The sequence below is a fragment of the Heliangelus exortis genome, chromosome 1, assembly GCF_036169615.1.
Source record: "Heliangelus exortis chromosome 1, bHelExo1.hap1, whole genome shotgun sequence".
NCBI lineage: Eukaryota > Metazoa > Chordata > Aves > Apodiformes > Trochilidae > Heliangelus > Heliangelus exortis.
In genome coordinates, this window is record NC_092422.1 from 188,215,701 (window position 1) to 188,230,900 (window position 15,200).

Sequence of the window (15,200 nt, forward strand, 5' to 3'; positions counted from 1 at the left end):
TTGCTGTTTCTCAGTGAATTTCCATCAATTAGAACCTTCTGGGTTTAAATGACCCTGATCCACTCTCAAAATACCTTTATGCAGTAGATGCTGCTCCAGTTAGTCATAGCTTTCCCAAATGTACCTGACATCAACAAAATAAAGCTACTCATTAAGCTGTGCCAAGGTTTCCCACTAGGAAACCATATACCAAGATCCCTTTGTACTGAGGTCTCTGCTCATAAAATGCATGATGAGGAGCATCTGTAAATAACAATATGCGACAATATGCCACATAATGTTTTTGTTTGATGAAAATGAATTGTGAGAAATAACATAGATGATTTCAGCCAAATATGGTTCTTAATCACATTTATAATTTGACCACTTCATGCACATACAAAATACATCAAACTCATAATGAAAAGAAGCAGACAATGTCCCCCAAATATACAAAGAAGCATTTTAAATAACATTGTCTGTGTACAAGCACATTTGTTCTTATCCTTCCAAAATACATTATCATCATTTCTCTTCCACTGATGTCACAGCACTGTGAACAAGATCTTGTAGTTCTGAATTCTCACTGGCATTGCAGCCATGAAAGTCAGATGTGAGCTAGAAATTTAAATTTTGTAAGGTTAATAAAAATTTAATGCAGTTGTCTACATGTAACCATTAAAGGGATGGGAAGATAAAAATACACACTGTGGTGTTAAATCAGGAATCCTGATTTGCATTTCCCATGATTTTCACCGGAAATCTCAGAGAGAGACACAAAGTTATATTTGTTCCATCAGGCTGAGATGCTGTTATTCCTTGCTAATAGTCCATTAATAGTAAATCTGGCTCTAGATACTTACAAATTAATAAGAAAAAGTAAAATATAACCCCCATAACTGTTGAAAAGAAGGGGGCTCCATAATGAATCAGAAAGGATTTCAGCATTGTTTTAACAGTTTTCCATGAAGGATGCCAGTGGCGATTATATAGGGGATTAAACATAAATCAGGGATGCTTGCTGTGTGTGCTTGTTCTCTCTGCCACAGCCTTCAGTGCTAGCATTTTCTGTATTACTGTAAACAGACCATCCTAAGGGCAGCTGAGTTCCATTAAACTGCCATGGAACAGTGAATTTATCCAGTCTCCTGTATCAGATCAAAGTTAGGCAAACAGATCAAAGTGCAAAACCCTCAGATACATCGGTTTCCTTAACACAAGTGGCTGATGGAAAGGTTTATCACCTGTTATATTGACAAAAGGTGAACCCCTGATTTCCTCATGCTCTGGTCCCTGACAGTGTGCTCACAGGCTCCTCTCAGTCACTGGGACAGTCTCTGTTACCAGAGAAGCACAGAAAAGTTTGCTGGTCCTGCCAGCAACTGCCAGATCCTCTCACACACAGCCTGCTGGGAAAACACTGGGTCAGCATCAATTGCTGCCTTTGATAGCACAGCAAATATAGCAAATCTCTGTTATCCAGGCTGTTAAGTCCCATTAAATCAAAATTCTGTTTCTTGAGAGGCAGAGACTCCAACACCTCTCTGAGCAGTCTGTTCCAGTGTTCTGCTACTGTCACAGTAAAGAATTTCCTCCTCATGTTTAGATGGAACTTCCTATGTTCAAGTTTGTGCCCATTACCTCTTGACACTGAGCATCACTGAAAAAGACTGACCCCATTCTCCTGACATGCACCTGTTAAGTATTTATAAGCACTGATAAGATCCCCCCTCAGATTTCTTCAGACTAAAAAGTCCCCTAATCTTTCATACTTTTTGTAGAATCACAGAATCATAGAATAGCTAGGCTTGGAGGGGACTTTAAAGATCATCCAGTTCCATCTTCACCAGAGATGAAATCAGAGAAATGCACTTGTCCCCTAATCATCTTCACAGCCCTTTACTGTATGCACTCCAGCAGTTCCCTGTCCTTGAATTAGGGAGCCCAGAACTGGACATAGTACTCCAGATGCAGCCTCACCAGAGCAGAGTAGAGGGTGAGAATAACCTCCCTTGGCCTGGTTGCCACCCTCTTCTTCATGCAGCCCAGGATGCCATTACCCTTCTTGGTCACAAGGACTCATTGCTGGCTCATGGTCATCCTGCACCAGGACTCCCAGTTTTTTTTTTCCACACACCTGCTTTCCAGAAGGTCAGTGCCTAACCTGTACTGATACAAGAGGTTACTCCTCCCCAAGTGCAGTAGCCTACACTTGCCCTTGTTGAATTTTGTAAGGTTTCTCTCTGCCCACATCTCCATACTGTCCAGATCATGCTGGATGACAGGACAGCCTTCTGGTGTGTCAGTCACCCCTCCCAGGTTTGTGTCATCAGCAAACTTGCTGAGGGTACACTCCATCCTTCATTCAGGTCATTGATTAATATACTGAACAGGAAAAACTCACCTGGATGCCATTCTGTGCAATCTGCTCTAGGTGAACCTGCTCTGGCCAGGGCATTGGATGATCTCCAGATGTACTTTCCAATCCCTAACATTCTGTGATTCTGTGACTAGAAGTTGAAGCTTGACATAAACTCCTTGTTGCTGGTGAATCAATTGTACATTTTCTTGGTGGGATCAAAATCTACATCGGCTTGGTGATTTCCCCAGTGGCATCACATTCTCATTTGAGGAATATCTCATTATGACTCATATGTGTTTATGACTTCCCTATTTAATTTACAATTTAAAAAAATTCAAACAATAACAGGTTTCTCAAGCAGTGAAATGATAGAGTTTTTTTGTATCTGTTTTCTTGTACTTCAAGAAAGACACTTTTTTTTTCCAAGTCCTTAAAGACCTATATTTTACGTGACTTCGTTCTTTGATCTCCTCTCTTGGTATCACTCACAAGAGCAATAAAGCAGCCTTCTTGACCAGAGATCACATATCAGAAACATATTTACCTGGATCAGACCCTGAAACACAGCTGCCTAATGCTTTTGTAATTCTTGTTTTTAAGCTACATCCTAACTTTTTATGACTACATTTTACCTCAGAAAGCACGTTAACAACATAAAACAGTATTCACTCTAAATGCTGCTTTTCCAGTATAAATTACTTCCAGCACTACCTTCTAAATCAGTGGATTTAGTACATGGAGAATAGAAGCGTGTGCTGAAAACAAAGCAGCTGTGAACCTGGGTAATTCTTTGCTACACACACTTCTTTAGAAAATAGATGGTCGTACCGGATTTTGCTTTGTTTTGCCACAAGAGGGCACTCCCTTAATTCGTGTCATTACTAAGGCAATGTCCATGACTGTAGACGATATAGATCAGTTTTCTATCTAAACCACTATTCAAATTTTTAATGTAGATAAATTGACAAATTTCATTCTGTTTGTGTTCTCGGCATGCATTTGAATTATGTCAAGTTACTGGGCAGTATTACTTAGCTGTGAGAGCACACTGCACTTTGTAAATGACAGATGAGACAAAAATGGGTGGGAAGAAAGCAGGATTGCCCTTCATTATTTTTAGAAATAGCAGTACATTGTATTAACACAACTGATTATTCTCAGTGATAAACTCAGACAGGCCACAATCAAAAGCAAAGGTCTTAAGATGTGCCACTTTCAGAAGCATGAGCAATTTGTGAACTGAAGATAGGAGTTGTATTTTTCATCTGCTTATGAATGCTTAGCTATTTGAATTTGCTTAAATATGCTACCATGTGCAACAATATACAGCGCAAGCATAGTCCACACAGGAAACTGATTCAAGCACTCAAAATCTGAAGATTGTCATGTCCCCCATAATGCAAAATTCTGATCGCATTCACCTACTTAGAATCAGACACTTAAGAAGATTCTGCTTAAAATTATTCTAAACAGTCATCATGAGTGTAGAGTATAACTTACTATAGCATTTTTGTTTTCAGTCCTGATATTTAAATATATAAACCAGGGTCATTTACCAAAATCAAGAGTGATCTTTCCCTCTTACTTAAGTCCAAATAAAATTTCTCCCAGAAAAAGTGAAAGGATTTTGTCCATCAAGAATCAGCTACGTTCCTGGGCAATCGGTAATGCTCTGGCCTGATCCTTGCCTTCTTCTCCTGAGGGTTGGCATATTTCCACTTGGATGGAGACATTTTCAGCTTTTTTCTCTTCTTATCTGTACACCACACTTTTTCACAGTATTCTTCTACCCTCTGGAAGTTGCTGTAACCTATTAGTTGAAGAAATTCCTTGTACCAAGGCCTTGATACCTGAGGTATACTGCTCTGCATTGGACATGGCATTTTGTGAGGTATTTCCTCCTCATAGTCTTTATTGAACATTTCATCTACACGTTCTTCCTCGACTATTTCCAAGGTGATTTTCCTGACAGTGTGAACAATGCTGTGTTCCACTGTTTGACAAAAATAGGTCCCTGCATCCAGTCGATGCAGCTTCAGGAATAAGAGGCCAAGGTCCATTTTGATTATTCTGTCATCTGTCTTCACCTGAAAAACAAATGGATGCAGTTATAGAGCACAAGACTTTACTACTACAGTAAATCAGTGCAATTAGTTCTGAATTGTATTTTCATGAATGCAATATCAATTTTTCAGAGGAAGATTAGAGATCCACAGTTTTTTAATTAGTATTTTTTTAAGCTACAAAAATATTTACTTGAAGTGACTGAGCTGTGAAAGGAAAGCTGTCTAGATAATCTGGAAGCAAGGAAGAACAGATAGTGGAACAGATAGTTTTCTGTTTTATCAGCATGAGTTAGTCACTTGTGGCTAAATCACAGAGGGAAATAAGGGAAACATGCATGTAAACCACTGAATGCAAATCAAAGGGGAAGTACTTTATGTGTCTGCTGACCTGCAATATATGTTATATTGGCAAAAGTTTCTGAGGAGACACTTACAGGTATTTGTGTATATAGCTACAGGACCATTGTGATCTTAAAGCCTCAGTTTCTCAGTTTGGTGTGAGTTTCCCCTACAGATTCTGAGAGCTAGGTTATTAACTATGAGGCATTCACAGATGTTACCAAGCAGGGAGACCTGAGCTGTCTAATCCATCCTGCAGAAGTGCCTAGAAGGATGGAATTCTCGTCTTTCTATTCAACAGTAAGGTACTGAATATTAAGCAGAAAAGAAGTACCAGATGATCAATGGATTAACATCAGCCCTGCAGAGAAGGACTTTAGGAAACTGGTAGATAAAAAATTAGACATGAGCCAGCAATGTGCACCCACAGCCCAGAGAGCCAACAGTATCTGAGGCTGCACCAGAAGTGTGGTCAGGTCAAGGTAGGTGATTGTCCAGCTCTGCTCAGCTCTCATGAGACTCCACCTGCAGCACTGCATCCAGCTATGGGGTTCTCAGTACAACAAAGACATGAACCTGTTTCAACAGGTCGAGAGAAGGGCCACAAAAATGATCAGAGTGCTGGGACATCTCTCCTATGCAGAAAGGCTGAGAGCTGGAGTTGTTCAGTCTGGTGAAGAGAATGCTCCAGGGAGACCTTACTGTGGCCTTTCAATACATAACATGAGGATTAGAAAAAAGAAAAACTTTTTACCAGGGCCTGTAGTGACAGGACAAGGGGCAATGGTTTTAAACAGAAAGAGGGTAGATTTCAAATAGATATAAAGAATAATATTTTTGTAGTGAGGGTGGTGAGACAATGGAAGTTTGTGCACAGAGGCTGTGGCTGCCCCATCACTGGGAAGTGTTCAGGGTCATGCTGGACAGTGCTCAGAGCAATCCGGCCTCATGAAAGATGTCCTTGCCCATTGTGAGGGGGTTTGGACTAGATAATCCTTAAAGGTTCCTTCTAACTCACACTATTCTTTGATTCTATGACTTATGATTCTACCTCTCTCTGCTTTTATTTAGAATGGAATCAGAATGGATAGAGTTGGAAGAGACCTTAAGGATTATCTAGTTCCAATCCTCCTGCATGGGCGGAGAGTTGTCTTTTTCTAATGACTATATAGTTTTTCAAGAAAAAATGAGTAATTTCCAGGGACAAACAATGAAATAAATTCACACTAGTAGTATAAAGTACCCACGTACATTTCAGCAACTGATGATAGGCTCTTCAGTGAAGATTCCTAACAGTGGTCTCTTAGTTAAAAGTATAGTTCAGTTAAAAGAATAGAAGTATAGAAGAATATTTACCTCTTCCTTCTTTGCTTCATGAGGTCGCTGAACAAACCAGATTACTTTTGCTTGTAAGGTCCTAGGGGTGCACTCCAGAAGGGTGCTGTTGTGCTCTATTCCATAAACAAGTCGTTCCTCAGTTCTCTCCAGGACTTCACCTAGAAGGTGAAGGAAAAGAAATATTTTAAAAATATGCGTTACTGCCAATACTTATTACACTTCAAATTCAGGGTATATTTATTTTAAGAGTGAAGTTGAATTCAGGTCCAATCAGGTAATTACTGAAAAGCAATGCCTGGTGAAGATCTGACCTGCTAAGTGAATTTTCCCATCATCTCAGACTCCCACAGCATCTGGCTGTAAGATAAATGGGCTAAATTGTGCCATGATTCAGCTAAGTTTATATACAGAGGAACAGATCTCAGCTTTTTACACTGCTAATTGGTTGTGCCTGGTTCTCATGAATAGTTAATCTATTTACTTTTCAGTCAGTGAAACAAGATTCTATACTTGCTTAAATATAAGTAATGAAATATTTTTAGGAATAACAATAAGTGCACATAGGCTTTTGCAGAATGAAAATCTTAAGAACTATTACTACTCTAATCAATGTTAGATAGATATGTTGTGTACATGTAAAATGAATGTATAGTTCTGGCCCAAGGCTGCTAATAAAAACAAGGTGAATTAAATTTATCAAAACTTAATTTTGCTTTTCCATCCAACAAACCATCTGGAGGAAGATAAGCTAGATGATATACTGGAGGAGTCCAGCTGCCTCATTAATGAAAGAATTTTATTCCATACTAGTGATAAATATTCTTGAGATCAAAGAGGTTTATATCCTTAAAAATACAGAGTGACATTGTGTTTTCTCTGTTGTATTTCAAACTGACTGTACAATAAGTATTTCATATTTGAACATACTTTTCCAGAATCTACTAAATCCTTCAATGGACATAAATTGTAACGAAGATTTTCTAGTAAAATAATTATCTAATATTGAATATCTAAAATACCTTTTCCCTGTCTACCTAACCAAAGTAATATTTTAGAGTTGATATTTTTTCTTCTGTAAAGAATAAAAGGTATTTATTGTTATAACGGAAAATACTGAGGTCAAATTTGTTTTCTGATGTCATTGCCCATGTCTGTGCTATGGAGTGCCTTTAGTTCTGCCTCAGTGTCCTGGCAGCATTTCACACTCACATCAGGATGCAGTCTTATTCCCATCCAATCTTTCTACTTGTATTTCCATTGGAAGCCTTTGTGATGCATTAGCCACATCTTTAATCTGTGTAACAAGGCTGCAGGACTACATGAATGTCACAGGATGCACCTGACCTTTCATCAAACAAAGTCATTCTTTTATTAGGATGAACTGGGCTCATCTCATGAATCTTACAATTTACAATAGGAATATGACAGTAAACTCAGGTGAAATCATGCCCTGGCTCATACTCTTGGCAAAGTCTGTGCTCTCAGCTCCAGGCATTTGTTAGCAATTTGTAAATGTGTGAGTAGATTACCAATGAACTGCTGGCCAAAGCACTGCTGTGCTGCATTTCCATGCCGAACATCTTGTCTGCGGAAGCGCCTGGAGGGGAAAGAATGGAGTTGTTTGAGACAACGTTTAGCTTACAGATTGCTTGGTTTATGCTAAAATGGCATTCTTGAAAAACATGAGCTAAATCTTATCTCCTAAAAATTTAGCATTGTTGTGAGAAGCATTAATTTACGTACTGGTATTTTCTCTCTATTCAACCTACAGGGAAACTCATGTCTGAAAAAAGGAACACAATTCTTTGGGGAAAAGGCACAACTACACATCCAGTTTTTATGTAACTCCTCTGATGTTATAAAAACTAAACCAAGATTTTCTGTACCAACTGGATATCAGTCAGTGTCAAAGGGACTTTTTTTGCCTGCTTTTGTGTTCTGTCTGTCTATAAAGCCAAGGAAATTTTCTTAGTTTAGAACAGTCTGCCGTGAATGTTTATGGCTGTTATTTTATCCTTCTCCTTCATGATATTTTTTTTAACTTGGGAATCTCGAAGCACAGAACAAATCCTTGATTTTATCACATCTGTATAGCAAACAGTTGTTAAACTAATTTTTCTCAAGTAGGGGAACAGACACATTTGTGACTTGCCCAGGCCTAGAAACTGAGCTAGTGGCAGCGCTGTGGTCAGAAACTGCGAACTCAGACTGTGGTCTGGAAATAATGTGATTGCTTTTGAGAGAAAAATTGTTGTCAGATTTGGACTTTGGCTTTTTATAAGCATTTAAAGAACAATAACTAAAATCATAATTGTATGGTTCATTCCCAGGACAGTGTTTTTATGCGACTTTTTTCTCTGAGTGTTCTGATAAATAAAATGGCTTACTAGATCAAAAAAAGAGCCTATTGGAATGTCATATCTTGCCATATGTAACATTTCTAACATGAAATTTGGTTATACTAAGGATGCCTTTCCTATGTTTGGATAAATAGTAACTCTACACTATATTACCAATGCCTACATAACAGATGAATAGAAACATGCACTGCAGCAAATCTTACACAGCAGGTACATGCACAGTATAAATCATGTGTGACACAAGAAAGCCAAGCAGTTTAGTTATTCTCTGTATCTACTGCTTAAATAAGTATTTTCTCCAGTGCTACACGAACACAAAAGGCAGAACTCTTAATTGGCACAATTCATATTTACTGCAACTACATAGGTTACACTGTTTAAAGATCTCGCCCATGGACCTTACTTGTTGTATTTCTAAGCTGGCAGTAGACTGTAAATATTTTCTGTCACCCTCATGGACTTCTGATCCAGTGGTGCTGGTAGACTGCCCTGGCTTGAGAGGTCCAGGATAAACCTCATCCATGGCAGCACTAACCTGGTCCCGGCAGGCTCCAGGCTGTGGCTGTGGCAGTGACCATGGGGGGGAGCGGCTGTGCCTGTGAGGAGGGGAGGGTGGGTCAGGCGACCCGAACGGACCAATCCCAGTGCTCCTTACAGGGGGGTCACTGCCAAATGGCTCCTCAGGGAGTGCCCCAGTAGTCTCGGGGCTGTTTTTTTTTTCCTCCTTGTCATCTTGCACTTTGCTGCTCCTTCATCCTGTTTTCTTGCTAGAGTAGAGCATTGTTCATAGAGACAGCTCATTCTCCCCTTCCAGCCCGAACAGAACCCCGATCCAAGGCTTTTTGTGCACCAGCACCATGGATTCAGACACTCCATCTGTCGGTGAGTCTTGTTTGGGACTTTTCTGGTTGGGACATAATTCCCATCTGAGGAGTGTTGGTTCCATGTTTACGTGTTCTTATATAAACAACTATTATTTATTATTTTATTAAACTTTTCAATTTCTTTTTCCTGTAACCTTACAGTATCTCTCCCTTATTACTCTGTTTACCTTTCCCTGGGAAGAGGGGGATAAAAGAGAGCACACACCTTAGTTTACAGTTTTTCTGTTTCATGTTTCTCTAAACACTTGTCATACTTAAGAAGAATTAGTACCTAAAGCAGGTAGCATTTGAATCAAAAGGAGGAGGACACACTGTTCATCTTTCCTTTGGCTCAACTCTTCACCAATAAGACTGGAAATAAAGAGAACTCTTTGCAGTGCTGGGTCTGCACCAGCAGGGCTCCTCTCACAAGTGCAACTGGGGACTGCATCTAAGCTGACAGTGGTACGTGTGTTATAATGCAAGGCACAGCTCCACAGGTCCTGATGAAGTGAGGGCTACCAGGAATAGGGGGAACAAGTTTCCTTAAATACCCTCTGTTTTTCTCAAATACATTACTTTTACTACCTGATGCAGAAATCTGGAACTCTGACACAAGGCTAAATCACTACGTGTATGCTATGGGAGCATATCTAGAGCCCAGAGCAGCCATGGCAGGGTCATTGCCTGCTCAGGGCCACTTGGTATCAGAAAAGTCCATGTTGTTTAATGAGTTTTGTCTTTTCCACCAGAGCTCTCCACCCAGTACACAGCATGAGGCAACTTAAAACATGTGTCCTGAGTAGCTCTTTTTCCTCTCCTTGTACTGCACAGTGTAAGCTCAAATTTAAAATGCTCTGAACTTCAGCTATGAGCTGAAGTGAACAAAGCAAATGCCATTCATCCCTCTCAACATGATTAGTTCTTGCTGCTTGTTCCCCAGACTCTGTTATGTAAAACAAGTTCTACAGACTTCAAGAGCATTCAATTGAGTGCAAATCCCTCCTGTGCTGCTGTAGTGCTTATCTTAAGAGAAGAAGGTTGATAACAGGAGTATTTTCATCTTGTAGAGGCTGATCTGCTGAATGCTGGGGAAGTAATGCACTGGAGGGTGCCTGGGGTGCTGCCTGTATCACTCAACTCTGGATAAATGTGTGTCCCAGGAGACTTAGGGGCTGCTACTCTGGAAATTGTCTTAGGTGAGAAATATGCTAAAAAGGTACAGTGTAGTTCAGGACTGACCGAGTTTCTCTTATCTTTTCTTAGACAATAAATAGCCAGCAGAACAATGTAAATGCTTATAAAGTCCTAGCAGGCTGCTGGGAAACTTTTCAAACCTCTCTTCTTCAAATGACTTTTACATCATTAGATGAGTAATTCATATGCTTCATAATTATGGTAATCCAATTTATACTTATGCTGTAGGAAATTAATCTCCTTGGACCACTATGTAGCTGCTCATCTTTCTTAATCTGGGGTCTGAAAATTTTAGCCAGATTCTTCTCATATAAGAAGACAACCAGAGCCCACTTCTTCTATTAGGTCTGCTTGCAAGAGGCATGAGAACATGCCTCAATCCCACTTGTAAAAGTGGCGTAGATTTTTTACTTGGCTTAACCTGTGCCTCAGTGTAGTAAATCCAAGAGTTTCTTATGCTGAGTCATTGGCTGTATTTGTAATTTTTTTTATATTTTAATGTAGCCTACTTAGTTCTTTCTCTGTTTATTGTCTCTAAGAAACATCCAGAGAAATGTCTGTTGTGCCTGAGAGCAGTCAATAGTACATTTGTTTGAGTGCATCCAGGTTCCTGGAAAGATAAGGTGTGTAGGGAAAGAAAAACAATAGTGAAAAGCTTTCCTGTTTTTCTTTAAGGAACAGTAACCTGTTTCAGATGAAGTAACTTGGTTCTGACTGAACCATCTCTACTTGTTTTCAAAACTATCTCCAGAAGTTATTCTGTTCATTGCAGTCCATGTAGGTCTAGTATCTATAAGCATATATTTGCAAAAAAAGTAAATGTAAAAAAGCCACGGAGAGGGTTTGAATTATAGATTGCTAAATTTTTGCTGACGAAGGTTAGAAATTGCTCAGTCTAGAGACAAAATTGAATCAAAGTCTTGTGAAAAGGTCTGGATTCAAATACACATGTTTGAGATGCTTGGTAAGTATTTTTGTAGCTGAACTGAACAACCTGGGTTTGAGAGAGAAGGAAAGATGACAGGTATAAGTGAAATTACTGCACAAAAGAGTGAAGGCCAAGAGCTATGAATATGTCAGTGGTGGTAGAAAGAAGTCTTCTCAAGGGAAGACTTAAAGCACACAAATTAGGTTTGTGCTTTGAAGAGGCCTCCAGAGTAACTTGTCCTAATAAATTCACTGAAGAAAGCCTAGTCCTAATCTTACCCTTTGCAGATACTCTGGTTTCATTTTGGCTACTGAAAGTATATGACTGTGAACACAGATTTTTTCTTTGCTTTTCTTTTTTTTTTTTTTTGCTTTCATGGTATTGTACTGTGATATTTGAGTGGAATAATACTATGAAAATAGGTGTCTGTTGTAAGGAATCTTTCCTGTGAACACCAAAAGATATATAAGGAAATGGAAGTTTGTTTAAAACTTGGTGCAAATAATTAAGTGACTTTGCTTCATTCATGAAAATATTCCTGACATGGAACTTTATGCCATTTTGTTAATCTAGGTCCTTTGTAATCGTCTAAATTTGTGCTAATAAATTAGCAAATTACATATCTTCCTACTGCTCAGTTATTTTTATAAAGGGGAGATACGAAGTACTTTGTGTTGCAGTAGGATCTCTACAGTAGCAGCTGTTTTGCAAAAAGGACACCACAGAGAGCAGCAGTTCTCACCTCTTTGCCTGTATTCCTGTGGGATAGTATCGGGAGCAGGAGATGCCATCCCAAGCACAGTACGGATCTCGAGCGAGGCAGCAGTCTGCGCAGGCAGTGCCGTACATGTCACACTGGTGGAACTTCACCTGTGCTACCACTGACTCAGATCCAACGTAGAGCTGTTGCTGGAAAATAACCACCATGATTAAATTCCTCAAATTCCTGCTAAAACTTATGTTACCAATGGAGTTATTAGAAATGAGTAGCTTTAGCATTGCTTGTCAGTTGTGCATCCAGCTTGTGCCCTGAAGGAGGCAGAGTTACTCTGTAGGAAAATATGTTTACAGGCTAAACTCTCTCACATGAGGACAGAGTGAGGGGAAAAATGAATGTTTATTTTGTCACTTCCTCACTTTTGGAGTTTCAGATTTGTAAATTTTGTGTTTCAATAGACAGGGTTTTAAATTTCTTTTTGTTGCTCAAGATAGTGTCTACTGCCTGTCTCTCTCCACTTCTCTGTCAATTAAACGACCTGCAAAAAAGAAAAAAACCAAAAACCAAACCCCAAAACTACCCAAATGTGACATGAAAGATTTCAAACAAAGAAGTTTAAATATGCAAGTTAAAAGGAACCTCAATCTTAAAATAGGCATTATCATGTAAATCTAACTCTTCATAGGGCTGATTACATTATGGCCGCAAATACCCATGCACAGTATTATTATTATTTGTATTATTCCATTTTGTATTGTCCTTCACTGTATAGGAGACAAATGTTTTCCTGTTACTGTGTAATCCTTCCTTATAGATTATGTGATCACAATCTACTTTAATATTTATTTGTAGTGTTTTGTTTTGTTTTTTGCAGCCTTTGTCCTGAGACTGTTAGACTCTTATGAGTTCACATAAATGTCCTTTTTCAAATCAAGTGAAAGGTGATCAGTCCAATTCATGAGCTGGTATAGTAAATTCAGAAAAAAATAAATTGAATTTACAGGCATTTAAGGAAAAATCTTGTTGGTAGAGAATGTAAATGGAGTTATCACAGAAATATGCAGTTTGTGCTGCAAGAGGAACTGTTTATACATGACTCACTTCCATAGTTTTAATGGTCAGAAAAAGGGATTCTAATGAACACTTAAGCTGTGCTTATCCTAATGCCCAAATTTAGTACATAATTCACACTAATTAGACCAATCTTTCAAAATCTGATATTTAAAAATTCCTAAAGCTCAAAAATATGAGCAGCCCATTTAGTCTGACTTGCCAATCACAAAAAAAGAATTTAAAAAATGAAAAAAAATTAAAACTAACAGAAGGTGGTAAAGGTAATGCTTGAATATTTTTTCAGGTGAGATAAACCTGAAAGATGATAGTTGCAGGAATGTACCCTGCCAGCTGGAATGTAGTAGAAACATAGGATTCTTGTTTGAGGGGATTTTTCTTTTTTTGCAAAGGCTGCAGCATGATTGTCCCAGCAGACATGAACAAGCCTCAGTGAGACATACAAGACAGAATTTTCTTTTCATCTTTATGTAGGGGTAAAGACTAAATTTTGGTTCATCAGAGGAGGGCAAAAAGGATCCAAAAATATCTAGTCAACTGAACATCAAAGAACATTCCTTCTCAGCCTCTGCAGATAACTAGCTCAGTCCTGAAGCATATTTTATTGTGCTACTGACTTAGTGAAGATTGATTAGTGTTATAAGGATATTGAGACAAAGCTAGCAAGAAGGTCTCCACAGGCTCACAAACTCCTTTGTCAGCCAAAACGCTCAAGCAGAGAAGCTATGTAGTTTTATTCACATAAACACAGCTAGTTATACTTCTGCTCACAGATATGATTTTAAAGATAAAAGGACTTCATGCCAACGCTGTCCCTAACATATATTGCAACAGTTAATTGTCCCCAGTACCAGACAACTGCATCCTGTTTCAAGATAATCTACATTCAACAAACTGAACTTGGTTATTTAATCTTGATACTACTTTGCCATCAATGTTCAAGAATCCTTAGGCACTAGGAAGTCACTTTGCAGAGTTGAAATTCTGTATCTGGCTAGCCTGTTCTTTCCCACTCTTTGATATCTTGAGAAAGTTAAGCTACTTTTACTTCTCATAAGAAAGTTTGTTCTTCAACAACTGCTTTGACAGTTTTTTTTGCAATTCTTTCCAGATACTTCTTGAACTAGTAGTTAGCAGCCTCTTGGGAGCTGGATATAATGGAGGAAGACTGCTTCACTTTTGTACCAAAACTCCTTTTTACTCTTCCAGTGAAACCCTTTTACTGAAACATTTTTCTGAGCCAAAGGTGAGCAAATATCTGAAAAGACACTGAAGCCTTTCTCCAAAAAAACACTTTGGCACAGTGTTAGACAATACAAAGCTTCTTTTCCCATGGAAAACAAAACAAAACAACAGATTGGTCCAGGAAATAATTCAGAACACTTATGCCTAATATTGTCCCCTAAATTGCCATTACAGGAGTTTGTATTTCAACATTACCTGCACAAAGCATGCAAGCTGACTGGACACCAAGTCTAAAATGAGCTTTTGGGGAACACTTACACCTCCCAGTAATGCAATTTTCAGTTTTTATTACTTGTGTTTCACGATGTTTATGTGCACCTATATGGTGCCAGATGTCTAAGATCTATTAAGATACTACTATCTTGGGATGTCTATAATGGCTTCATCCTGAGATTATACAATCATACGGTACAGATATCTATGATACGATACGAATGAGAATCTACCTACATGAATAATAAATTGGGTGTTTAGATTATCAGAAACTAACAGGAACTCAAAAGGGAGTTAGATCCAAGCAGCCTTGCCTTTCATGGACAACTGGATTTGTGTGAAAGTCAGCAAGGCTCTTTTACATTAATATCCCTGGGGGGCTGAAGTCTGTGTTTATCAGCAAGGAACTTTTCTGTGAGTTGTCATATCCACCAAGCTAATCACTACTTTGATTACTTTGCCAGTAACTCATGGAACTGATTGGGGTTTGCTTGCCTTGATATGAATGATACTGTGAAATA

At 38.7% G+C, this 15,200-nt stretch overlaps 1 protein-coding gene across 1 annotated transcript in view; it reads right to left on the reverse strand.

The window, feature by feature from the left end:
• Positions 1-336: 336 nt before the first annotated feature.
• Positions 337-15,200, reverse strand: part of SEMA3E (semaphorin 3E) — a 135,840-nt gene continuing 120,976 nt past the window's right edge. Inside the window, exons 14-17 of the mRNA XM_071734052.1 lie at positions 12,175-12,341; positions 7,614-7,681; positions 6,103-6,242; positions 337-4,428 (exon numbers count right to left, since the gene is read on the reverse strand). Coding sequence (XP_071590153.1) covers positions 3,976-4,428; positions 6,103-6,242; positions 7,614-7,681; positions 12,175-12,341 — 828 coding nt within the window. The 3' untranslated portion in view covers positions 337-3,975. The remainder of the gene's footprint in view (positions 4,429-6,102; positions 6,243-7,613; positions 7,682-12,174; positions 12,342-15,200) is intronic.